The sequence below is a fragment of the Lolium rigidum genome, chromosome 5 (genome assembly GCF_022539505.1).
Source record: "Lolium rigidum isolate FL_2022 chromosome 5, APGP_CSIRO_Lrig_0.1, whole genome shotgun sequence".
NCBI lineage: Eukaryota > Viridiplantae > Streptophyta > Magnoliopsida > Poales > Poaceae > Lolium > Lolium rigidum.
In genome coordinates, this window is record NC_061512.1 from 6,570,222 (window position 1) to 6,594,870 (window position 24,649).

General features: G+C 44.2%; 2 protein-coding genes across 7 annotated transcripts; both read left to right on the forward strand.

The window, feature by feature from the left end:
• The first annotated feature begins 349 nt into the window (after window positions 1-349).
• On the forward strand, window positions 350-8,922 carry LOC124654124. 6 transcript variants are annotated; one of them, XR_006988210.1, is made up of 4 exons: window positions 350-413; window positions 1,542-1,596; window positions 8,169-8,281; window positions 8,374-8,922. XR_006988210.1 is itself a non-coding variant. In XM_047193155.1 (4 exons), the coding sequence occupies exons 2-4, from the start codon at window positions 4,578-4,580 to the stop codon at window positions 8,713-8,715; spliced, it is 501 nt and encodes a 166-aa protein (XP_047049111.1). In that variant the 5' UTR covers window positions 353-413; window positions 532-4,577; the 3' UTR covers window positions 8,716-8,922. The 6 variants fall into 6 exon arrangements, 3 of the variants coding, with proteins under 3 accessions (XP_047049111.1, XP_047049112.1, XP_047049113.1); XM_047193155.1 differs by having other exon boundaries at window positions 353-413; window positions 532-4,623; XR_006988209.1 differs by having other exon boundaries at window positions 359-707.
• Window positions 8,923-19,820: 10,898 nt separating this feature from the next.
• On the forward strand, window positions 19,821-23,846 carry LOC124655580 (NF-X1-type zinc finger protein NFXL1-like). The gene is made up of 2 exons (XM_047194450.1): window positions 19,821-19,891; window positions 20,049-23,846. Exons 1-2 carry the CDS (start codon window positions 19,821-19,823, stop codon window positions 23,611-23,613), a joined length of 3,636 nt encoding a protein of 1,211 aa, XP_047050406.1. The 3' UTR covers window positions 23,614-23,846.
• Window positions 23,847-24,649: the final 803 nt, after the last annotated feature.

Consider the following 24,649-nt stretch of genomic DNA (forward strand, 5'->3'; position numbering starts at 1 on the left):
CTAATCACCGTCCACCAAAGATATTCGAAATCCACCAAAGATATTCATTCACGCACGGAGCCGTTACGATCTTGTCTCGTCGCCATCCCAAATTTCCCAACTCATTTCCTCCTCTCGAAGATCCCAGCTAGGGTTTACGACCTGCCGCTCCCCGACGGCGCCCAATGCTCGTCTGGCGGCGGGGCTTTGTGGCCGGGCCCGTCAGGGAGAGGCGCGAGGCGCTTCTCCTCCGCCTCCGCCGCCGCGGGTCAGCAGTACCTCCCTATCCCTCTTATCCTTGGATCCTCTGTTTCACGTTCTATGGATTCTGACCATTTCGTGTTTTTTTTTATCGGATGGATCCAATTTCGCTCGCAGGCTGCAGCCATGGTTGGAACGCTAGGATGACCGCGGAGGAGATCGACGCCTGCGAGGTATGCGCTCAACTGTAATGTCTTACTGCTCTGTCTATGATTACAGCCGCTGGCTGAATAATGAACAATAGGGAACGATGCTGCAAGGAGACATACATGATTGTTAGCAACTTCACAGATCACAAGTGTATAGGCGATGGAGGACATCGTTGGTTAACACTTAAGACCACTTGTTATCAAACGGAGGTTTGTTTGCTGAATTCTAATCACGGGGGATTTATTTTTGGGAACCAGGATTTTATATCTCTATCCCAGTTCAGACTTCAGAGTGCTGATACTTGAAAGTTGAAATAGGTAAAACAGTTGTCTTCTTTTCGTCTATAGCCATTTTGAAACTAATCCGTGCAACCTCCCTTGTCAACAAGTTTTAGTCCAATGCTTTTCTACACAACGTGTATTTTAACGTATATACTACTCACGACTTTGGGATCCAACACTTTCTTATGATGCATGTGCAGTGGTTAAAATCAGTAGCCCCTATTATACACCAGATTAGGAAGGGAATCCACAACTAAGCTGTATACTGGATTAAATCCAAATAGTTGCGTCTAGATTTAGGCAGGACCATGGTCCGTCCTGTAGGCAACATATGACAGATGATCGGTACTTGGCTTTTTAATATGTGCAAAGTCCATGCCACTCAGTACTGCTGGACAAAAATAATCGTATGCAGGGTTTGAACCAACAATCAACAGTATCACACATACGCATGTACATGATAACCAATTTAACTAGTTGGGTTTGCATGTTTCTTGTGAAAGGAGGAGCTGTAGTAATGATGGCAGCTAGTTATTCTGCACAAACACTACAAGTCCACAACATGCTATAAAAATTCTAGATCGTTGATCATGTTATGCTAACTTCATTCCATTGTGATCATAATATAGAACATTTGACGAGCCTTCCCATTTACTATGTGCATATAAGTACTATAACATTTGATGCAGTGTCAGTGTTTCGTTGAAGCACGCTATTCCTATCATGTACTCATTTTGATATTGTAGTGATCTGGTTTAATCTTCATGATTTCTGTCTGTCTGCAATATCCACTATTTGTGGATGTTTAATTTGAACTCATCTTGCCTCCACCCCATGTTTGCATCCAAGATAATATGATAATATATGCAGGGGCGGAGCTAGAGAAGTGCATACCAGGGTGCCAAGCTCTAGAATAGGGTGAAAGGTGATAAGAAAAACTTGTCTTAACTTGTTCCATTTTTCGTTGGACTTGGCTTGGGATTTTATTATCAATATTGGAAGCACACTTTGCTTATTTGTTGGTCTATATGCATTTCTAATTGTTTTTCTCTTGTTCATTTATGTTGTGTGTGTCAAGAAATTTCATGTCAGGTACATGATTGTTTGGTTGACCATGGTCTGTCCTGTTCGATAGTTGGCCTTGGCCACATTCCTCCCTATTCACATGTCCATGCTAGCTCTCTCAGTTAAGATGTCAGAGATCTTAATAGTTATTTCAGGTGCTACCAATGTCTTTCTCGGAGTATGCCATTCTCTTAAGTTTATAGTGTCACTCAGCTTCTAATGCATTGACCCCTCATTAGATACAATGACCACAACAAAAACTAAAAAGAAATGTACCCTGTTATGCATGGAGAGAGAAAATATTTTCACCCCAATGAATCTGTCTCGCGAGAAAAGGGGGACAAAGTACTATATAATAGGAGGAAATGGAGTGTACAAAATAAGACATAGATGTGTATATAAATAGAAGGCTCGCAACAAAATCTTCTCCCGAGATATGAATTTCTTCGATGCCATTAAATGCAAAAGAGAAAGTATTCCCTAAATGAATAAACGTTCTACCATTAAGTGATATGATAATTTATACATGTAGCAAATGACAAGTAATAATACGATATGGAAAATTGTATCCATAGTGCTAATATAGCACTAAAAAAAATTATCCATCAAAATATCACGTATACAAATACCGTACTAAAACCGGACTAATCCACTGATATATATGATAAATTTGATTATTAATTTTTTGTTATGTTTTCGATATTCCATTAGGGAACTTTCATTTTTGTTAACATATTGATGTTGTCAAACCGAAAGAGCAACATACATAAATATATTTGCATTACCTTGTGCAATCATATACATGTTTAAGTAAACTTTTAGATATGAAGAGTGTTAGAATGCAAATATGAAAGGGATATGGTGGTGGTTTCCTTTTCCTCAAAATCCGGCTTTCTCGTTTTTACAAACCCATTTTACTGAAGCAAAAAAAAAATGATATATTGTCCCTCCACCCATCCCAAATTCCCCAATTAGATTCCAGAACTCTGGCTAGGGCCGCGCCTAAAGATCCAGCGGCGGTAGGGCATGGTGGTCGGGGCCGCTAGCGAGAGGCACCAGGCGCTTCTCCTCGGAACCGGCTCCACCACAGATCAGCACAGTACAAGTACACTAACGAAAAGCATGTAGTGAAGGGCCTCATTATCATGCGGTGAAGGGCACAATACTGGGAAGACTATGAGTAGGAGTGTGGTGCATCACGGAATCAGAGCAAGGGTGGCTTCCATTCGAAGCAAAAGGGATTCCCACCAGCAAATGATCTCACTTGTTACAGTTTTTTGGATTGTTGGGTATTAAAAAATAGGGATTGATGCCTTGTGAATGTTTATGTATACAAACGAATTGTATTGCCTAAATTCAAAGAAACCATAACTTTATGTTAAATGTTGAAAAGTAGCGCACTGTAAAATTCTATTTTTAACTCTATAACAGAAGATATCTAACATAGGTAAAGTACCATGCTCTTTCTTATTTCGATCTTAAGAGTTATTTTTAAGGTGGTACCATGCTCTTTCTAATTTGGATCCATTTCAATTTAATTCATAGAGTTCATTCGAATATGAAATACCATGTGGTAATTAATGTATCACTTAGTTCACCTACTGTCCGAGTTAAGCATTATAGTTTTAAGCTGTTAGAATTGATGGCTAACACATAGTATATGAACTTAAACTATTAAAAAAAAGTGCATACATTGCATATTCGCATTCTAACACTCTTAGTGTCTAAAGTTTACTTAATAACACTTATGATTGTACAACGTGTTACAAATATAATTTTGTATGTTGCTCATTCGGTTCGACAAACAGATATGTTAAGAACGAGAACGAAAGTACCCTAACCGACTATCCAAAACATAACACGAATTAAAAGATCACATTTATGATATAATTTGGTGAAATAGTTCGGTTTTAGTATGGTTTCTGTATATTTGATGGATAATTATTGTTTTGGTGCTATTTAGCAATAAGGACACAATCGTTCGTTCTGTATTATTACTTGTCATTTGTTACATGTATAATTATCATATCACTTGTAGTATGACTATTTATGTAGAAAAGATTTTCTTTTGCATTAAATGACATTGAGGAAATCCATATCTCTAAAGATTTTGTCCCGGGTTATCTATTTATACACATGCCCATGTCTTATTCTGTATACTCCATCCCCTCTTGCTATATAGTCCCTTTTCCCCCTTTTCTCGCGAAACGTATTCATTGAGGTGAGAACATTTTACATCGTTTCTCTCTTTGTGCCTAACGTGGATAACTTTGGTTACATTTCATTTTAATTTTTGTTGTGGTCAGGGCCTGCGCATTATAAGTGGAGTGGCAATATAAACTTGAGACAATGAAATACTTCGAGAAAGAGCATGGTAGCACCTTAAAAATAACTCTTTTCTACTGCAATGCCATGTTAAAAGTAATCTCATTGGGTGTCGTGTGGTTTCTCTCTTCTCTCTTTTTTCTTGCCATATTATGAGATGATGCCATCAAGACATGACTTTTGGATGTTTTCTTATCTTGATTTACTACCTTTTCTACCGCAATGCCATTGCATACATGGATACGTCTTCATCTGATTGGGTCGGGTGTTAAATTCCTTCGAGTATTTTGTACTGTCCTTATTCATGTTCACACTCCCCGTCTTTTAGTTTATTTGTATGTGTACACAAAATTATGCATTGTGTTTGCATTGCATCCGGTACTATATATTCACCCCTTTGGACTCTTCAAAAGACAACTCAACCCACACATGTGCCCTCCCCAATCCTTTCGGTGCTTCAGTTACGCGACAACAACTCTATGATTGATTTCCTCAAAATTCATAATCGTGATCTTCATGAGCTATGCGGGATTGAAGCCGGTTGCTCTATCCATGCCTCAAGGTGAGGATGCTCTGTCGAAATGTATCTATATAGGTCTATTTGTGAATGCTTTGATGGGGTTTAGCTAGGCTATACTGGATTGATAATTCACATCTTGATGAAAGTAATATATTAGTTCGATGTTGTGATTTCTAGTATTGACAACTTCCCTTTTATCATGCATTGTGGTTTTTCGCCCTTGTTTTGTTAAGATTTTTTTATTTTAGATATTGCATATAAATTCACAATTGCAAGAATTAACATAAATAAATAGATATGCAACTACATTTTCTCACTTACTTTGTGCAATGTAAGAATGTATATCTCCTTTAAGGTTGATAGGAGACTTGCATTTCCTTTTTATCCTTCTGCAATTAGTAAATTTGTATGTGTACACACGATTATGTGGTGTGGTCGCATTGCATCATGTACTATATATCCGCCCCTTTGGACTCTTCAATATTCAACCTAACCCACTCTTGTGCATTCATCCATCCTTTGGCGCTTCGTTGATTTCCTTGAAAGACGTAATCATAAGCTTCATGAGCTACGAGGTATTGGATCTGGCTGCTTTATCCATGTCTCAACGTGAAGATGCTATCAAAATGGATCTATATAGATCCATTCATGGATGCTTTGAATGGGATTTTAGCTAGTTTGTATTGGATTGATCATTCCAGATTGATGAAAATGGATATACTTGTTTCATTTTTTGTTTTTTATATTGACAGCTTCTCTTTTATCATGCATGGTAGTTTTGCATCCTTGTTTTGTTAAGAAAAAGTTTTTAAAAAAATCATGGATAAAATTGTAATTGCTACAATTACCATAAACAGTTGTGCAACTACAAATTTTACACTTGTTTTTTTTCGAGAAAACGCAAAAAGCCTGTGCGTTTCATTTCATTGAAAAGGAGAGGGAAATTGGTTTGTTGTTACAGTCCTCCTAAGAGGTAGAGTCCGAAAAGGAAAATACAGAAAAACAGCTCAGTTGCTTTGTGCAATGTAAGAATGTATATCTCCTCCAAGGTTGATAGGAGAGTCGAATTACCTTTTGGACCTTCTCAAATTGGAGCCTTCTAAAATTAGTATTCTTGTATGTGTACACACAATTATGCGTTGTGTTCGCATTGCATCTTGTACTATATATTCGTCCCTTTGGACTCTTCAAAAAACAACCTAACCCACACTTCTGCACACCTCCATCGTTTCCGTTCTTCAAGTATGCGACGATAGCTCTATTGTTGATTTATTTGAAAGACATAATCGCGAGCTTCATGGGCTACGAGGAATTGGAGCCAGTTGCTTTATCCATGTCTCAAGGTGAGGATGCTCTATCAAAATGTGTCTGTATAGGTCTATTCGTGGATGCTTTGACGGGGTTTTAGCTAGGCTGTATTGGATTGATAATGGCTGATTTGATGAAACAAATATGTTAGTCTGATTTAGTTGCTTTTGATGTTGACAACTCCCCTTCCATCACAACACTGTAGTTTTTCGTTCTTGTTTTGTTAAGAAAAAGAATTTATTTTGAATGTTGCGGATAAAATCAAAGTTGCTAGAATTACCATAAAAATCCCTCTCTTTCCTGTGTCACCAATGTGGCGACGGGGAGGGAACCCTGGGCGCCGCCCAACAGAGCCCCCTCTCCCTCTCTTCCCCCTTCACCGCGTCGCCAGATGGTGACACTAGGCGTAGCCCGGGAACTGGCGGCGGGACCCCTTCTCCCCCTCGCATGGAGGCTTCGGCACGGGGCGGGATGGCCGGTGAGGGCGACGTGCTGGGTGAGAGGCGTGACTATCTCGGTGTGAGGGTGGGACCAGCTCAGGACGGGTGATGATGGCGTGGCACACGGCTGATCTACTTGCGGAGCGGCGGTAGTTGGGTGGCGGCGGCAGCGGCAGCCCTGGTGCTGCAGCGTGCCAGCAGCGACTTTACGGGCCCGATCTGGGCCCTGGCCATGCCCAATCTAGGCTTGGTGTGCTCCTGCTGTGTCTGGTCATCAACCGTCTCCAGCGGTTGGAGACGGTGGAGGGCGCACTCCTACGACTGGCTGCTGCGTGGCCGTGACCGGCGGCTGATCCGTCGCTGATCTACCTCATTCGAGTCGGCAGCCCCATAGTGTGCTGCTGTCCTGAGCTCACGGACGCCGGGGCGGCGGCCCCGGAAGGTGGATCGCGCAGTCACCTTTACGGTTAGTGGCGCGGTGGTGATGGCCTTGCTCCTTAGTCATTTGAATGCGAGGAGCAGGCGGTCTGTGATCCTGGTGTTGACGGAACTTCTGATCGCGATTTGGAGGCCGGGCTCAGTGGGCGGTCCAAAATATCGGGCGTGTGCGAAGGTTTGTCCGGCGAAAGCTTAGTGTTTTGACGCCAACGGCGGCGATGCATGTGGGTGTCGTAACCCTCTTGAGGGCACCATTGTGGGTACCTTTTCCATGTTATGGATCCGAGTGAAAACCCTTGACCGTCGCGGTCTCAACGATAGCGGCGTTGTGCGTCATTACCTTCTTGGGGGCGTCGTCGTGGAGCTCCGATTCCCCTCTGTCTCGTTCCGGTGTCTTTGGTGACAAGTTTTGGTCCCCTTGTACTTTTTTGTTTATCTTTGATCTACTTGTTTCTGGCTTTATTTATAAAGCGGGGCGAAAGCCTATCTCGAAGAGGATCTCTAACATTCATAGGAGATTCACATTACCCTTTTGCCCTTCTCAAAATGGTACTTTTAGATTTATATGACAATCTATTGTTTTGTTTTGTCTGGTACTTTGTCAATCAAGTACACCAATATACATATTATGGGACAGAGGGAGTATTAGTTAAGGTTTGTAGTGATATTACTGACTAGTGAAGTGGTCGGCAAGGTCAACTGTGCCTGGTGATAACCAACTAACTGGTCGGTGAGGCCTATGGTGGTGATTGGTGTTCCAGGCAGTGGTATGTAAAATTAAGCATTACAGGTCAATGAAACATGGGCTCAAGGATATTGAATAGTTACTGGATATATGTTCTTTGCAGTAATATATTGTATTGACATTTATCGAAATGTGTCACTTCAAGTAATGAAAAATTGAAAGTATAAAAAAAATTGAAAGCAATCTCATAATGACAACTTTGTTCATATCATTGATTTTTTTTTTCAAGGACAACTTTGTTCGTACATTGGTTATTTTTTTCAAGGATGATCCTTTTACAGAAAAGTATTAAAATATATCCTGCAAATTTAGCGTAGATCATGCATAGATGTGGCTGAGTAAGGTACATACCTGGGTGCGTACACAAGATAATACTACTGATGTTCAAAATGAATGTGTTTTTATGTCTTTTGTGGAGAACGTAAGTATAGGTCGGGTTAAAGGGATTGGACACAGCTTCTAATTTTATAAGATCTAGGATTTTTTTTCTTGTTATACTTGTTCAATCAATGGTTTCCAGCTATCTGTGCTGAACTTTTAGTCTTGGTTCACTTGACTAATCTATTGCTCACTTGTTTTACTGTAAGGACCCCTGATGGATTTATGGATCTTGAAAATGTAATTAATAATGCATGGTTTGTGGCATTTGGTTCCAGGTAGCGGACCACAATCTTCTGAAGGCTCGAAGTCGGGTCTTGGTGAGGCAGGCTCGAACTCCGGTCTTGGTGAGGCACATCCTTGTGAGAGCTCGAACTCCGGTCTTGGCGAGGTAAGTTCTTCCCAGTTTACAATTCGAAATGCATTTCTGAATCTCGGTAACACTGCTGATGCTTCATAATTAAAACAATTATGTTAACACAGACAAGCCCTGACTTCAGTGGTGCCAGTTTCTCGTTGGATGACAACGAGATCAACGCCTACAACGGCATCCTGAACCTCCAAGCGCCTGACTTCACCACCGTCATGGCGATTGTGCACGGCGAAGGGTACTGGACCGATGTTGCGTGGTACTTCCAGGACTCTGACTTCGTGACTCTCCTCAACTTCATGAACAGCCTCGGGCCAGAGACCGTCGAGGACGAGGACTTTCTTAACTTTGCCAACATCGTGAGCTTCACAAACAGCCTCGGGAAGGAGTCCGACGAAGAAGACGACATGGTCAGGGTGTTGCTGAATGTGGATGATGTTTCGGAAGAATTGTGAGCAGGCAGGGGGGAGATAGAGCGTAGGGCGTGTGCTGCCATCATCTGGAAGACTAAGTATGCTTGAATATGAAGTTGTGTGGCGCTGGGTTATTTTTTATGTTATGCCAAAACTATAAATTTTATTCAGATTGGTTAGTGTGTTGTATGGCTGATGTCTCCGTGCCGTGGGGCGGAGAGGTGATGTATCATGTATGTTTGTTTCTTGTTTTGATGGATGGCAGTATTTTATTTGCAGTAATTGTTTATGTTTAATTTTCTGCAATTTCAAGCTTTTGCACCTTCTCATATTACTTCGTTTTCTGCATTCTCTATGCTTAAAATTATTTTGTTGGAAGGAAATTTGGCAGTGCGCTGGAAGAACTGTCACCGCAACAGATCGGAAGTGAATCCAATAAGTTGCTTAAATTTTAGTTTGAGTTCGTTTCCAATGCACAATGCAATAATATAACCTGAAGTTTATAGGAACTTCACATACAACACTATGAGACCTGGCTCCTTTTGGACCATGGAAATCGAACTATAAGTTGTGCGAAAATGTCCGAGCAACTAGGCTGTCCGCGCACTCCAGGTTTGAAGCTTTTGAGGGAGATCATTAGGAATAGGTCATGTTGTGTGATGCCTAAGTTCGATGTGTGCTGAACTTGTAGGGATTTGTACTGCCTTCTTGATCATGTCGCTGGAAACTTTTGCACAGTAAGTAGGACCGCTGGCATTTGCGTTAAAAATAAATATGCAAGCGTGGAGATTTGGTGCACCATTGATCCTTCTTGATCATGTCGCTGGAAACTTTTGCACAGTAAGTACGACTGCCTCTTCAAACCCGGTCGCCAGCTCTCTTAATCTACTAGATAAGGGCAGACTATTGGGTATTGAGAAAAATACGGCCTTGTAGTAAATAAGGGCAGACTATTGGGTATTGAGAAAAATACGACCTTGTTTGGTACTAGCGTATTTGTGGGGATTATCCCCACCAAACCCCAAATCCTCACTCATTTTCAAAAGCATGTTTGGTTCTAGTGTATTGCCCTAATTTAATTCTCCACTTATGCCCACTTTTCTCCAAATGCTAGTGTTTTTTATTCCCAATTGTCTACCCCTACGGCCCTACCTATTGTATTAGAGATTGGGGATTTGAATTGATTGGCTGCCTAAAAAATTCCCCACTAATTAATCCCTACAATAGCAAACAAGGCATATAAAGTGGAAATTTGTGAATTATTATCAGGTTTTCCCCGGGTTAGCTATCATGAGAGGTGATCTACAGGGGATCAACTCCTAACCCCAGTTGCCGACAACCATGGTTCCCTTACGCTCCTTTTCCGCCACGGCAAGTGGATGGTGGGGGAACCAGAGATCAGATGTCCGGTTGTAGGGATACAAGGAGGCTACACTAGCGCAAAACAAAATTCTCTACCACATAAACCATGATTTTTGTAGTCATAGATCATGGGATTACTACTAGGCGTGCAGTTGCGGAACTCAATGAAGCACGTCGGGAAATGTAGTCGTACTAAGTCCTCCTCATTGTCGTCGGAAATTCAATTTGGCACATGGGAGCATATGCTCCTGCCACCGGATTTTTTTTTTGAAATGTTTTAAAAAATCAAAAAAAAAATTCTCACCTACGTATCAACATTTTACGTGCGCACATCAAGTTTTGCGCAAAACCGACATTTTTTGTGACTTGTGTAAAAAAGACAAATAAAACGTCTCCTACACAACCTTTTTTTACACAAACATTTGTCTTTTTTACGGATGACACTCAAAATGTCGGTTTTCTGTGAAACCACTTTTTGCCCCGGGAGCCAAAACGCCACTCCCCACGAGCAACTCCCTCTTGTGATGCTCGTCCAAGTGCTACAGATGCAGCACCTCCAAGATATTTGACGTGGGATATCCACGACAATGTCCATTGATGATGGACTTGGGTTAGGAAGAGAGGTGAGTTGTTAGATTCGGCGGCTAACAAACAAGGGAGAAGGCGAGGTTTGCCCAGATTCAAGCCCCCGGAGGGTAATACCACCATACTTCCTCCTTGTCTGATTTTGATTATCGATGGAGATTACAATGTTGTCGTAATGGCTATGGTGGAGTGGATTGGATCTTGCCTAGGGAAGATTGGGGCATGAGTTAGAGAGTAGACTCTCTCCCCGGCGGCCCCTCTAGCCTTTATATAGGAGGCGAGGTTTCAGGTAGCACTGAGTTGGTTACAAGTTTGAGAACCTTAAGGTTTCCTAATCTTGGGCCTGTCCTTGTTCCACACGCCAGGAACCTAGGTTTCTGATGCTCTGTAGCTGCCAATTACTCTTGGGCTTCATCGTCCCTATCAAACCATCATATGGGCCTCCAGTTGGGCCAAACCAGTGATACGTCTCAACCGTACCTATAATTTCTGATGTTCCATGCTTGTTTTATGACAATACTTATATGTTTTGCTTGCACTTTATAATGTTTTTATGCGTTTTCCGGAACTAACCTATTAACAAGATGCCACAGTGCCAGTTCCTGTTTTCTGTTGTTTTTGGTTCCAGAAAGGCTGTTCGGGCAATATTCTCGGAATTCGACGAAACGAAGACCCAGTATCTTATTTTTCCCGAAAGACCCCAGAACACCGAAGGAGAGTCGGAGGCGGGCCAGAGGGCCACCACACAATAAGGCGGCGCGGCCCCAGGCCTAGCCGCACCGGCCTACTGTGTGGGACCCCCAGGCACCCTCCTGCGTCGCCTCTTCGCCTATAAGACCCCTTTCGACCTAAAAACGCGATACCAATTGACGAAACTCCAGAAAGACTCCAGGGGCGCCGCCACCATCGCGAAACTCCAATTCGGGGGACAGAAGTCTCGTTCCGGCACCTGCCGGGACGGGGAAGTGCCCCGGAAGCCATCTCCATCGACGCCACCGCCTCCATCATGCTCCGTGAGTAGTTCCCCCATGGACTACGGGTTCTAGCTGTAGCTAGTTGGTATTCTCTCCCCCATGTACTTCAATACAATGATCTCATGAGCTGCCTTACATGATTGAGATTCATCTGATGTAATCGGTGTTGCGTTTGTTGGGATCCGATGGATTGTTACGTTATGATTGTCTATCTATAAAGTTTGTGAAGTTATTGTTGCTGCAATCTTGTTATGTTTAATGCTTGTCACTAGGGCCCGAGTGGCATGATCTTAGATTTAAGCTCTATACTTATTGTTTAGATTGTATCTACAAGTTGTATGCACATGTCTATGTCCGGAACCAAAGGCCCCAAAGTGACAGAAATTGGGACAAGCTGGAGGGGAAGGCTTAGATATGAGGATCACATGTTTTCACGGAGTGTTAATGCTTTGCTCCGGTGCTCTATTAAAAGGAGTACCTTAATTTCTAGTAGATTCCCTAGAGGCCCGGCTGCCACCGGCTGGTAGGAGAAAAGATGTTGTACAAGTTTCTCATTGCGAGCACGTATGACTATATATGGGAAACATGCCTACATGATTAATAGACTTGATGTTCTGTCTTAATGCTATTTCAATCCTATCAATTGCCCAAGCTGTAATTTGTTCACCCAACACTTGTTATTGGAGAGTTGCCACTAGTGTAGATAGCTGGGAACCCGGTCCATCTTTCATCATCATATACTCGTTCTACATGACATTGGAAGTAGTATCAACTATTTTACGGTGCCATTGCTCTCATATTACTGCTGCCGATGTTGTGTTACTCATTACTATCTGCTCTCATATTACTGTCGCTTTCACATCACCCCTGTTACTAGTGCTTTTCCAGGTGCAGCTGAATTGACAACTCCGCTGGTAAGGCTTATAAGTATTCTTTATCTCCCCTTGTGCCGAATCAATAAATTTGGGTTTTACTTCCCTCGAAGACGGTTGCGATCCCTTGTACTTGTGGGTTATCAAGACTATTTTCTGGCGCCGTTGCCGGGGAGGCATAACTCTACTCATAAGTTCACCTGGGGATTACACTCCACCTCTCTCTCTATTTTATTTATTTTGTTTTTCTTAGTTTACTTTTGTCTAGTTTATTTGTGCTTAGTTTATTTCTGTCTAGTATTATTTTGCCTAGTTTACTTTTGTTTAGTTTCTTTTTGTTTTGTTTTATTTTCCCTATATACCCGAAAATCCATAAAAATTTGAAAAACCGAAAAATTAAAAACTGTTATTATGGGAGAACCTACAACCTATTTGGAGCTCATTGAATTATATAATAATTATAGAGAATCAAGAACGGGAAAAGTTATGAGTGATGTGATAGAAAAGCTGAATACAATTGCTAAAATCTTGCTTAAACGCCATGATATAAACTGTTGCTCTCAACAGGATACTAAACATCTTAAATTTCAATGTGGCTTTAGTGAGGAAGTTTTAATTAAGAACTATAATTGGAATAACTATATTCATTTTGGGTTCGAAGAGGTAGAACAATTTGTCATATTTATGGGAGCCTCTAAGATAGAATCCTTCATTGCTAAAAATTATGAAACTTGTGTTGTTTGTAAGGACCTTAAAGATTATGTCTCTTCTATCCTTAATTTTTGCATAGAAAGCTACAGTGATAATCCTTATATCATTGATTATAACGAGAGACTCATTAATGCACAAGAATGCACTCACAATTTGCAGGAACCAGTGGAAGAAGAAATTGATAAACCTGAAAGCTCATTGGATGAAAAAGAAGAGGAGAGTAATGAACAAAAGGAGGAAGAATGGATTAGCTACCCATGCCAACCTTCTGATGAGAGTAACTCTTTATCTCTTACACTATTTGATTGTCCTCCATGCTTACCGAAAGAGGATGAATGTTATGTTCTTGTGGATTCTCTTGAAATATTCCCTATGAGTAAAACTTGTGAGAATAATTATGCTACTGTTATTCATGATAATCCATGCTACTTTGATAAATCTTATGATAATGCTTTGTTTGTGCCTGATGTCGAAATGCATGACACTAATGAGTTTAGCTTGGCAAATGTTTATGATAAATCTCTAGATGATGGTCCTATGTTACTTGATAATATTAATTATACCACTAATGAAAATGGGATTGGAGAGTTCTTGACTTTATCTATGAGTCCCATATCTTTTGAGAATGATCAATCATCTTGTTACATTATTGATAAAAGTGGGTTTGAAAGTTCTGATCCTATTATTTTTGATAAAAATTATGTGTTTATGGATCATGAAAAGTATGCTGCATGTGATAGTTATATTGTTGAGTTTATCCATGAAGCTACTGAAAATTATTATGAGAGAGGAAAATGTGGTCGTAGAAATTTGCATGGTACTAAAACACCTCTCTGTACGCTGAAAATTTTGAAGTTATTCTTGTTTTATCTTCTTATGCTTGTCACTTTGTTCTTCATGAATTTATTTGTGTACAAGATTCCTATGCATAGGAAGTGGGTTAGACTTAAATGTGTTTTGAATTTGCTTCTTCATGCTCTCTTTTGCTTTAACTCTTATTTCTTGTGAGTGCATCATTAAAACTGTTGAGCCCATCTTAATGGCTATAAAGAAAGCACTTCTTGGGAGATAACCCATGTCTTTATTTTGCTACTGTTTTGTTGTGTCTTGGAAGTTGTTACTACTGTAGCAACCTCTCCTTATCTTTATTTTATTGCATTGTTGTGCCAAGTGAAGTCTCTAATAGAAGGTTGATACTAGATTTGGATTTCTGCGCAGAAACAGATTTCTATCTGTCACGAATCTGGGTATGATTCTCTGTAGGTAACTCAGAAAAATCTGTCAATTTACGTGCGCGTTCCTCAGATATGTACGCAACTTTCGTTAGTTTTGAGTTTTCTGATTTGAGCAACGGAAGTACCTGTTTAAAATTCGTCTTTACTGGCTGTTCTGTTTTGGCAGATTCTGTCTTTTTTTTTTGCATTGTCTCTTGTGGACTTTAAGCAAGGCTTTCTAGACGTGGAGAGCTGTAGCTAATGTTTTATTGAGTTCTTGAAATGTGTCACTACATGACCAAGGTGGATTCAAGTTTTTTGAGTACTAACCCCTCTAATGAAGTTTATGAGAAGTTTGGTAAGAAGGAAGTTTTCAAGGGTCAAGAGAGGAGGATGATATATGATTAAGAAGAGCGAAAAGTCTAAGCTTGGGGATGCCCCCGTGGTTCATCCCTGCATATTTCAAGAAGACTCAAGCGTCTAAGCTTGGGGATGCCCAAGGCATCCCCTTCTTCATCAACTTATCAGGTTTCTTCTATTGAAACTACATTTTTATTTGCTTTACTTGGAGCGTCTGTTTGTTTTTATTTTAGTTTGTGTTTGAATAAATTCGGATCCTAGCAATCCTTGTTTGGGAGAGAGACACGCTCCGCTTTTTTATATGAACACTTGTGTTCTTTGCTCTTACTTTTAATGTTCAATGGTAAAAGTTGGAAGCTATTTGCACTTATTGATATTTGGTTGGAAACAGAAAATGCTTCATAATGTCTTGAATAATTTGATACTTGGCAATTGTTTTGAGCTCTCAATTAGATCATGATTAAGCTCTTGCATCATGTAGTTTAAACCTATTAGTGGAGAACTACCGTAGAGCTTGTTGAAATTGTTTTGCGTGATTGGTCTCTCTAAGGTCTAGATATTTTCTGGTAAAAGTGTTTGAGCAACAAGGAAGACAGTGTAGAGTTTTATAATTCTTGCAATATGTTCTTATGTAAGTTTTGCTGTACCGGTTCATACTTGTGTTTGCTTCAAACAACCTTTCTAGCCAAAGCCTTGTACTGAGAGGAAATGCTTCTCGTGCATCCAAAACCTATGCCATTTGTGTCCACCATATCTACCTACTATGTGGTATTTCCTGCCATTCCAAGCAAATACTTCATGTGCTACCTTTAAACAATTCAAAAGCTATTATCTCTTATTTGTGTCAATGTTTTATAGCTCATGAGAAAGTATGTGGTGTTTTATCTTTCGATCTTGTCATTTACTCCGGACAGACTTTCACCAATGGACTAGTGGCATATCCGCTTATCCAATAATTTTGCAAAAAGAGCTGGCAATGGCGTTCCCAGCCCCGATTAATTAACTTTCATTAATAATTCTCTTCACATGTTTTGCTCTGATTCATCAGTAAGCAACTTAAATTTGCAAATAGACAGTCCTCCATGGTATGAGATTGTTGGAAGGCACCCGAGGATTTGGTTAGCCATGGCTTGAGAAAGAAAAGGTTGGGAGGAGTGTCATCTAAAAAAAATAAAAAAAAATAAAAACTAAACTAAAATACATGTGTAAACAAAAGAGAAGAGGGATGATCTACCTTGCTGGTAGAGATAACGTCCTTCATGGGATCCGCTCTTGAAAGTCTGGTTGATGAGGTAGTTAGAGTACCCATTACCATTCGTTGACAACAACAAATACTTCTCAAAACTTTACTTTTATGCTCTCTATATGATTTCAAAAACTTAAAAAGCTCTAGCACATGATTTAATCCCTGCTTCCCTCTGCGAAGGGCCATTCTTTTACTTTTATGTTGAGTCAGTTTACCTACTTCCTTCCATCTTAGAAGCAAACACTTGTGTCAACTCGTGCATTGATTCTTACATACTTGCTTATTTGCATTCATCATATTACTTTGTGTTGACAATTATCCATGAGGTATGCATGTTGAAAGTTGAAAGCAACTCGCTGAAACTTAAATCTTCCTCTCGTGTTGCTTCAATGCCTTTACTTTGAATTTATTGCTTTATGAGTTAACTCTTATGCAAGACTTTTGATGCTTGTCTTGAAAGTACTATTCATGAAAAGTTTTGCTATATGTTATCTATTTGTTAGCAACTATAGATCATTGCCTTGAGTCACTTCATTCATCTCATATGCTTTATAATAGTATGATCAAGGTTATGTAAGTAGCATGTCACTACGAAATTACTCTTTTTATCGTTTACCTACTCGAGGGCGAGCGGGAACTAAGCTTGGGGATGCCGATACGTCTCCAACGTACCTATAATTTACGATGTTCCATGCTTGTTTTATGACAATACTTACATGTTTTGCTTGCACTTTATAATGCTTTTATGCGTTTTCCGGAACTAACCTATTAACAAGATGCCACGAGTGCCAGTTCATGTTTTTCGTTGTTTTTGGTTCCGAGAAAGGCTGTTCGGGCAATATTCTCGGAATTCGACGAAACGAAGACCCAGTATCTTATTTTTCCCGGAAGACCCCAGAACACCGAAGGAGAGTCAGAGGCGGGCCAGATGGCCACCACACAATAAGGCGGCGCGGCCCCAGGCCTGGCCGCGCCGGCCTACTGTGTGGGACCCCCAGGCACCCTCCTGCGCCGCCTCTTCGCATATAAGACCCCTTTCGACCTAAAAACGCGATACCAATTGACGAAACTCCAGAAAGACTCCAGGGGCGCCGCCACCATCGCGAAACTCCAATTCGGGGGACAGAAGTCTCTGTTCCGGCACCCTGCCGGGACGGGGAAGTGCCCCCGGAAGCCATCTCCATCGACGCCACCGCCTCCATCATGCTCCGTGAGTAGTTCCCCCATGGACTACGGGTTCTAGCTGTAGCTAGTTGGTATTCTCTCCCCCATGTACTTCAATACAATGATCTCATGAGCTGCCTTACATGATTGAGATTCATCCGATGTAATCGGTGTTGCGTTTGTTGGGATCCGATGGATTGTTACGTTATGATTGTCTATCTATAAAGTTTGTGAAGTTATTGTTGCTGCAATCTTGTTATGTTTAATGCTTGTCACTAGGGCCCGAGTGGCATGATCTTAGATTTAAGCTCTATACTTATTGCTTAGATTGTATCTACAAGTTGTATGCACATGTCTATGTCCGGAACCAAAGGCCCCAAAGTGACGGAAATTGGGACAAGCTGGAGGGGAAGGCTTAGATATGAGGATCACATGTTTTCACGGAGTGTTAATGCTTTGCTCCGGTGCTCTATTAAAAGGAGTACCTTAATTTCCAGTAGATTCCCTAGAGGCCCGGCTGCCACCGGTTGGTAGGACAAAAGATGTTGTACAAGTTTCTCATTGCGAGCACGTATGACTATATATGGGAAACATGCATACATGATTAATAGACTTGATGTTCTGTCTTAATGCTATTTCAATCCTATCAATTGCCCAACTGTAATTTGTTCACCCAACACTTGTTATTGGAGAGTTGCCACTAGTGTAGATAGCTGGGAACCCCGGTCCATCTTTCATCATCATATACTCGTTCTACATGACATTGGAAGTAGTATCAACTATTTTCTGGTGCCATTGCTCTCATATTACTGCTGATGTTGTGTTACTGTTACTACTGCTCTCATATTACTGCTGCTTTCACATCACCCCTGTTACTAGTGCTTTTCCAGGTGCTGCTGAATTGACGACTCAGTTGTTAAGGCTTATAAGTATTCTTTACCTCCCCTTGTGTCGAATCAATAAATTTGGGTTTTACTTCCCTCGAAGACTGTTGCGATCCCCTATACTTGTGGGTTATCAACCAGCTACACTAATAGGGGTACCTGATGGGCTATACCCATGTCAGTATCCACTCGTACGGAGTGTAAGCGTCACATGTCGTCCTACTAGGTCCGCACGCGCAATTGAGGCATGAGAGGATTCGTGGCTGGGTGGAGTGGTTCAACCCTAATCAGCTCGCCCCACCCTCTCTTATATAGGCGTCCCTGTTGAGCTTCAACACTTCAGGCCCATTAGTACGGCCATAAGCCTGGTCTAATTCGGATCAAATCTGAATTAGGCTTCCATCCCCTTAAATGTGTGACCCTATAGGTTCACACACGAATAGACATGACACGAGTACTTCTACTCAGACAATAGTTGGTAGCGGCCTCTAGCAAGACGTGCCAACTCCTAAACGCGCATAAAGGTCATATGGACGAATCATCACAATGTTCTGTACATGTCATTCACTTTTCCTCATGATATTCGTTTAAGCTCTAAGCTAACCACTCTTTCTTGATCGTATGATTTGGAATCCCTTACTAGGTTAAATTTTAACCTTATCTAGCACGGCCATGCATTTATGGGTTGGATCACTCGAGGGGCCCAAAGATATCTCTCTAATGTAGACATGGGGAAATCTCGTCTTGATTGATCATGCCTTGCTTCATACTTTAGGACAAACCCGAAAGATACCTTTATAACTACCATGTTATGGTGTAGCGTTTGATAGCCCCTAAGTAGGTGGATTCACATCTCAATTACATGCGATAATTTCAGGTCTAAGGACAAAACGTACACCTTTGTAGATAGAGAGCTGCAAGTATAATTTCCGTGTCTCATGTTGGGTCAGTCCAACTCCATGTTCATAACATGAGTCAACATCATTGGTTTGACATCTCCATGTTTATGACTTGCGAAAACATAGTCATCAACCAATCGATGTGCTAGTCAAATATTCATATGTGTCCTCACATGAACTCCGACTAGGGACAACTTTAGAAAATCATACAAGTAAAGAATTTGACAGACAATTCACGTAATTGACAATCAATATATGTTGCCTAACATGGATATCGAAGGAACATTACAATAACTCATGGATACAACGAAATGTAATCATCTCTATGATTCCCTCTACGACATATTTCTTACACCGCAGGGTCTTTGAGTTCTTCGTCTTCGGTGCAGGGCATCAACGGCGATGAGAATAAAAGTCCTTCAACCCGCCTGTTTTCCCGCGGAGGAGCGTCGACGGGATGGAGTTTGGATTCGATTGGCTGGCATTAGGCTTGGCGTGATAAGTGTCTGTCTACCGTGGCGGCGTTCCGTGGAGGGGATGATGTAGCAGCGTATTGTCGTCCTCAAGTTCCGCCTCCGCATGATGAAGCTCAGCCATGTATGGCATCGTCGGGGAACCTGCGAGTTTGGAATCCCCCATCTCCGTTTGGGCCGAGACTGTGATTATCTCCCGACCCTTCTTAGTACTAGCTTCTTCAAAATGGCTATCTTTTGAGATTGTGGTTGCCGACATCTTTTTGTCTACGTTGACAACTTCCTGACGGCCTGCTTCCACAAGTGTGTGGGTTTTTTCAAGCTTTTTTCGACACGAGCTTTGCTACGCCGAAAGCTTAGAGGCGGCACCAAGCTTTGCTCACAACGCGTGCGTGGTTGAGGGATGGAGAAGAAAGATGGTATTGGAATCATTAGGGACTTAGTTTTATTTATTTTGCTTGTAAGGATGTTTTTGTGAGGGTTGGTTTTAGATAATATATTATGATGACTTTTCGTAAAAAAAAAGAGTGGACGAGAAAAGGAAAGAATTTGTTAGACGAAAGCGCTGTGCTGTGCACCGTGGCTCCCAAGTTTCCTTTCCCGTCCTTTGACTAAATAAACGAACGTGCAGGTGTCCATATCACAGGAAATATGATGCGAGCACGACAATTCCAAACCCGACCGTGCACGTGCTCTTCCCGAAGCCCCGCAACCGCCTCTCACTCACCCGCGACGCGTCTCCGTCCCGCACCGCCGACTTGCCGTTGTCTCCAAGGTTCTCCCGCCTCCTCAAATACGCTCTTCCACTCCACCAAATCACCACCGCCTCCTGCTCGCCGCGCCGCGCCGCCTCCACCCCACCCCACCTCCCCGCCTCCGCCCCCAACTCCCCAACGGAGGACACACCACACCTGGGCTTCCCGTCCCGCCGCCGCATGCAACCCTCCACCGATCCACGCCACGGCAACGGCCCAGCTACGGCCGCCTCCCCTGGCTCATGGCGGCCCCGATCCGCTGTTGCGCGTAACCCCGCCGCCGCCGACCCCCGTCCCTACGGCGCCCATGACAACGCCGCCCCAATCCTGCCCCTCCCCAACCCGCCCTCCGACGCCCGCCCGCACCGTCGCCGCCACCGCCCCAACCGCCGCCCCGCCCCGCCGCAGGATCGACCCCCGGCCAACCACAGCAACAACCGACGACCCCCGCCGCAGGAAAGGGCTCCGGCCAACAACGTCAACAACCGCCGACCCCCGCCGCAGGAAAGGGCCCCGCTTGCGCCCGCGCCCACCACTGGCACCGTGCCGCAGCTGGTGCAGGAGATCCAGGACAAGCTGTCCCGCGGCACAGTCGAGTGCATGATCTGCTACGACGCGGTGCGCAGGTCATCGCCCGTCTGGTCCTGCGCCAGCTGCTTCTCCATCTTCCACCTCCCCTGCATCCGCCGGTGGGCGCGCGCGCCGGCCTCCTCCGTCCCCTCCATCTCCTCCCCCGCCTCCTGGCGCTGCCCGGGGTGCCAGTCCGTGCACGCCGTCCCCGCGCGCGACATCGCATACACCTGCTTCTGCGGCCGCCGCCGCGACCCGCCCAACGACCTCTTCCTCACCCCGCACTCCTGCGGCGAGCCCTGCTCCAAGCCCCTCGCCACTCCCACTACCGACTCCCACGACGCTTCCACCAGGTGCCCCCACGTCTGCGTGCTCCAGTGCCACCCAGGCCCATGCCCGCCCTGCAAGGCGTTCGCGCCAGACCGCCGCTGCCCCTGCGGCAAGCAGACCATCGCGCGGCGCTGCGCGGACCGCACCACGCCCATCACCTGCGGCCAGCCCTGCGACCGTCTACTCCCCTGCCGGCGCCACCGCTGCGAGAACCCCTGCCACACGGGGCCGTGCGGGGACTGCCAGGTCACCTTCCCCGCCCGCTGCTTCTGCGGCAAGACAACAAACACCATCCCGTGCGGCGAGATGGGGAGCCTTTCGGACACCGCCGTGTTCTCCTGCGGCGAGGCTTGCGGGCACGGCCTGGCGTGCGGCAACCACGCCTGCCAGGACGCGTGCCACCCAGGGCCGTGCGGGGAGTGCCGGCTCCTGCCGGGGAAGGTCACCGCGTGCCACTGCGGCAAGACGGGGCTGCAGGAGGAGCGGGCGAGCTGCCTGGACCCGGTCCCCACCTGCGACAAGGTCTGCGAGAAGAGGCTGCCGTGCGGGGCGCATAGGTGCAAGGTTACGTGCCACGAGGGGCGGTGCCCGCCGTGCTCGGCGCGGGTCGAGCAGAGGTGCCGCTGCGGCTCGTCGGGGCAGATGGTGGAGTGCTACAGGGTCTCCATGGAGGAGTTCCGTTGCAACAAGCCCTGTGGCCGCAAGAAGAACTGCGGGAGGCACCGGTGCAGCGAGTGCTGCTGCCCGCTGTCGAAGCCGTTTTTGCAGCATGAAGGTGACGGCACCATGGATCCTCATTTCTGCCAGATACCGTGCGGCAAGAAGCTGCGGTGCGGGCAGCATGGCTGCCAGCATCTCTGCCACAGCGGGCACTGCGATCCCTGCCGCGAGACCATATTCAGCGATCTCACCTGTGCCTGCGGCAGGACATCCATTCCGCCGCCGCAGCCGTGCGGCACGCCGACTCCGTCGTGCCCGCACCCGTGCACCGTCCCTCAGCCTTGCGGGCATCCAGCTTCGCATCAGTGCCATTTCGGGGACTGCCCGCCTTGCGTTGTCCCGGTGACGAGGGAATGCAGCGGGGGGCATGTGATGCTGAGGAACATCCCTTGCGGTTCAAAGGATATCAGATGCAACCAGCCATGTGGGAAGAACCGGCAATGCGGACTGCACGCTTGCGCTAGGACTTGCCACCCTTCCCCTTGCGATCCGCCGCCTGCAAGTGGAGATGTTAGTTCAAGCTCTGGGAGCAAAGCTTCATGCGGACAGTCATGTGGTGTCCCGAGGAGGGAATGCAAGCACACCTGCAATACCCCATGCCACCCGTCATCACCCTGCCCAGATGTGAGATGTGAAGTCCGTGTGAGTATTGCCTGCTCTTGTGGCCGTATCACTTCAACTGTGCCCTGCAGCACCGGAGGATCCTACAATGGTGATAGTACGCTCGACATCTCCATCATAGAGCAGCTGCCAAGGCCTCTCCAACCAGTGGATTCGAATGGGAAGAGGGTACCTCTTGGGCAGAGGAAACTTTGCTGTGATGAGGAGTGTGCGAAAATGGAGAGGAAAAGAGTCCTTGCTGAAGCTTTCGACATTACACAGCCCAATCTGGATGCACTGCATTTCGGTGAGAACTCAAATGCGTCGGATTTGGTTTCTGACCTTTACCGGCGCGAGCCAAGGTGGGTGCTGGCCATAGAGGAGAGGTGCAAATTTCTTGTGCTTGGGAAGACCAGAGGAAATTCTTCAAGCAACATCAAGGTCCATGTCTTCTGTCACATGACCAAGGATAAGAGGGATGCTATCAGGCTCATTGCAGATAGGTGGAAGCTGTCTGTTCAGGCGGTCGGTTGGGAGCCCAGGCTGTTTGTTACCATCCATGTCACGCCCAAGTCGAAGGTGCCTGCTCGTGTTCTGGGCTCCAAGGCCGGTGTCCCAGTTTTGGCTTCACATCCTTACTTTGATCCCATGGTGGACATGGACCCGAGGCTCGTTGTTGCAATGCTGGACCTGCCAAGGGAGGCTGATGTTAGCTCTCTAGTCTTGAGGTTTGGTGGCGAGTGTGAGTTGGTTTGGCTGAACGACAAGAATGCCTTGGCAGTCTTCGGTGATCCAGCTAGAGCTGCCACAGCGCTGAGGCGGCTGGACTATGGGTCTGCTTACCAGGGTGCTTCAATGTTTTCCCCAAACAGCATCACTCAGGCTTCAGCATCAGGCAATGTGTGGGTTGGAGCACAGAGAGAGGGAAGATTGGCTGCAAAGACCAGTGCCAATCCATGGAAGATGGCTGGTGGCTTCGATTCTGACCCATCTGGAGGCTGGACAGTACTTGGTCATTCTCCAGGGGCAAATGTGCTTGGTCAAGCTCCAGGGTCAGCGTGGAGACGTGGTGATGCTGCTGGTCAGGTCATGAGTACAAACAGATGGAATGCTCTGGAGTCTGCTACCACAAGCTCTGGGCCAATCGCCGGCGCTGGGCAAGCACTGGAGAAGCTGCAGCCAGACTTTGAAGTGGAAGACTGGGAAGAATCATGCGAGTGAGGCTGTTTGGTCGAGATGGCTAGTTTTTATTCAGATACTGTATCATTTTTTTCTCATTTTCTTTTGGCTAGTATACCACATATATCAAGGGTGGTATTCTGTCAAGTAGGTTCCTGGTTATTGCCTCTTGAGTGTTTGGTCTGAGCTACTGATTCTGTTGCTGGGGCAAATCCCCATGTGCGGCTGCTGCTTCTTTCGCAGACCATATTAGTATTATCTGAATCAAGAAAGAATGAAAGAAAGAATGACGCCATAAATTTGCTCTCTGCTCGTTTTGTGGGTTCAAATGTATGGTTTAGTGAATTAAGTAACAAATCAGGTATAGATCTCAAAATTAGATTCCAAACTATTATTTTAGCTGCTGTTTTTCCTTCGGACTATTCATGATGACAAATGGAAAGATATATACATCATCTGGAGTATTTTTTTTTTCACCGTATTGCTTATGCATCGTTATTTGTTTCAGATATATTTCAGTGTAGGCTGGACCTTGGAATGACAGGCTGCATTTGTACGTATGTATTTCATGTTTACCTGCATTTGTTTAGGACACAAAGAAAACCACGCATGCTAAGAGGTTCTCAAGACTCAAGCCGATGTAGTTTCAAGGGCATGCCATATGTGCTTTTAAGCATTGAAACTAGAAAGACAGGTTTTTTGCTTTAGATATAATTTTATTGGTGTAGTTTCAATTTCAAATAAGCTATTAAAATATCTGATTTCATAATTGCTTAAAATGTCATTTTTGTATATAGCTATTTCATATGTTTCTCTTTATTAGGAGCCAAAATTACATGTGTGTATCGTCAGTGCCCATTTGTGTTCATTAGTTATTTAGCTGATGTGCTTCCCCCATAAGGTTTTTAGTTAACACAGCAATAAGCTATTATCCTGTTAGTGCTATCATCCGTACATCTTTGTTATTTTTATAATTTAATTTGATGGGTGAATACTATATTTTCATGTTACATTTTGCTTTATTGAGCATGGTTAGTGCTTCAAGTTGCTCCTAAGTCTTTTGGTGCAATGATGACAG

Coding starts and splice junctions, on each gene's coding strand:
- LOC124654124 (XM_047193155.1), top strand. CDS start 4,578: ATGAGCTATGCGGGATTGAAGCCGGTTGCTCTATCCATGCCTCAAG. Junction 4,624..8,168: donor TGCTCTATCCATGCCTCAAG/GTGAGGATGCTC, acceptor ATTTGGTTCCAG/GTAGCGGACCACAATCTTCT. Junction 8,282..8,373: donor CGAACTCCGGTCTTGGCGAG/GTAAGTTCTTCC, acceptor ATGTTAACACAG/ACAAGCCCTGACTTCAGTGG.
- LOC124655580 (XM_047194450.1), top strand. CDS start 19,821: ATGGAGAAGAAAGATGGTATTGGAATCATTAGGGACTTAGTTTTATTT. Junction 19,892..20,048: donor TTGCTTGTAAGGATGTTTTT/GTGAGGGTTGGT, acceptor ACGAACGTGCAG/GTGTCCATATCACAGGAAAT.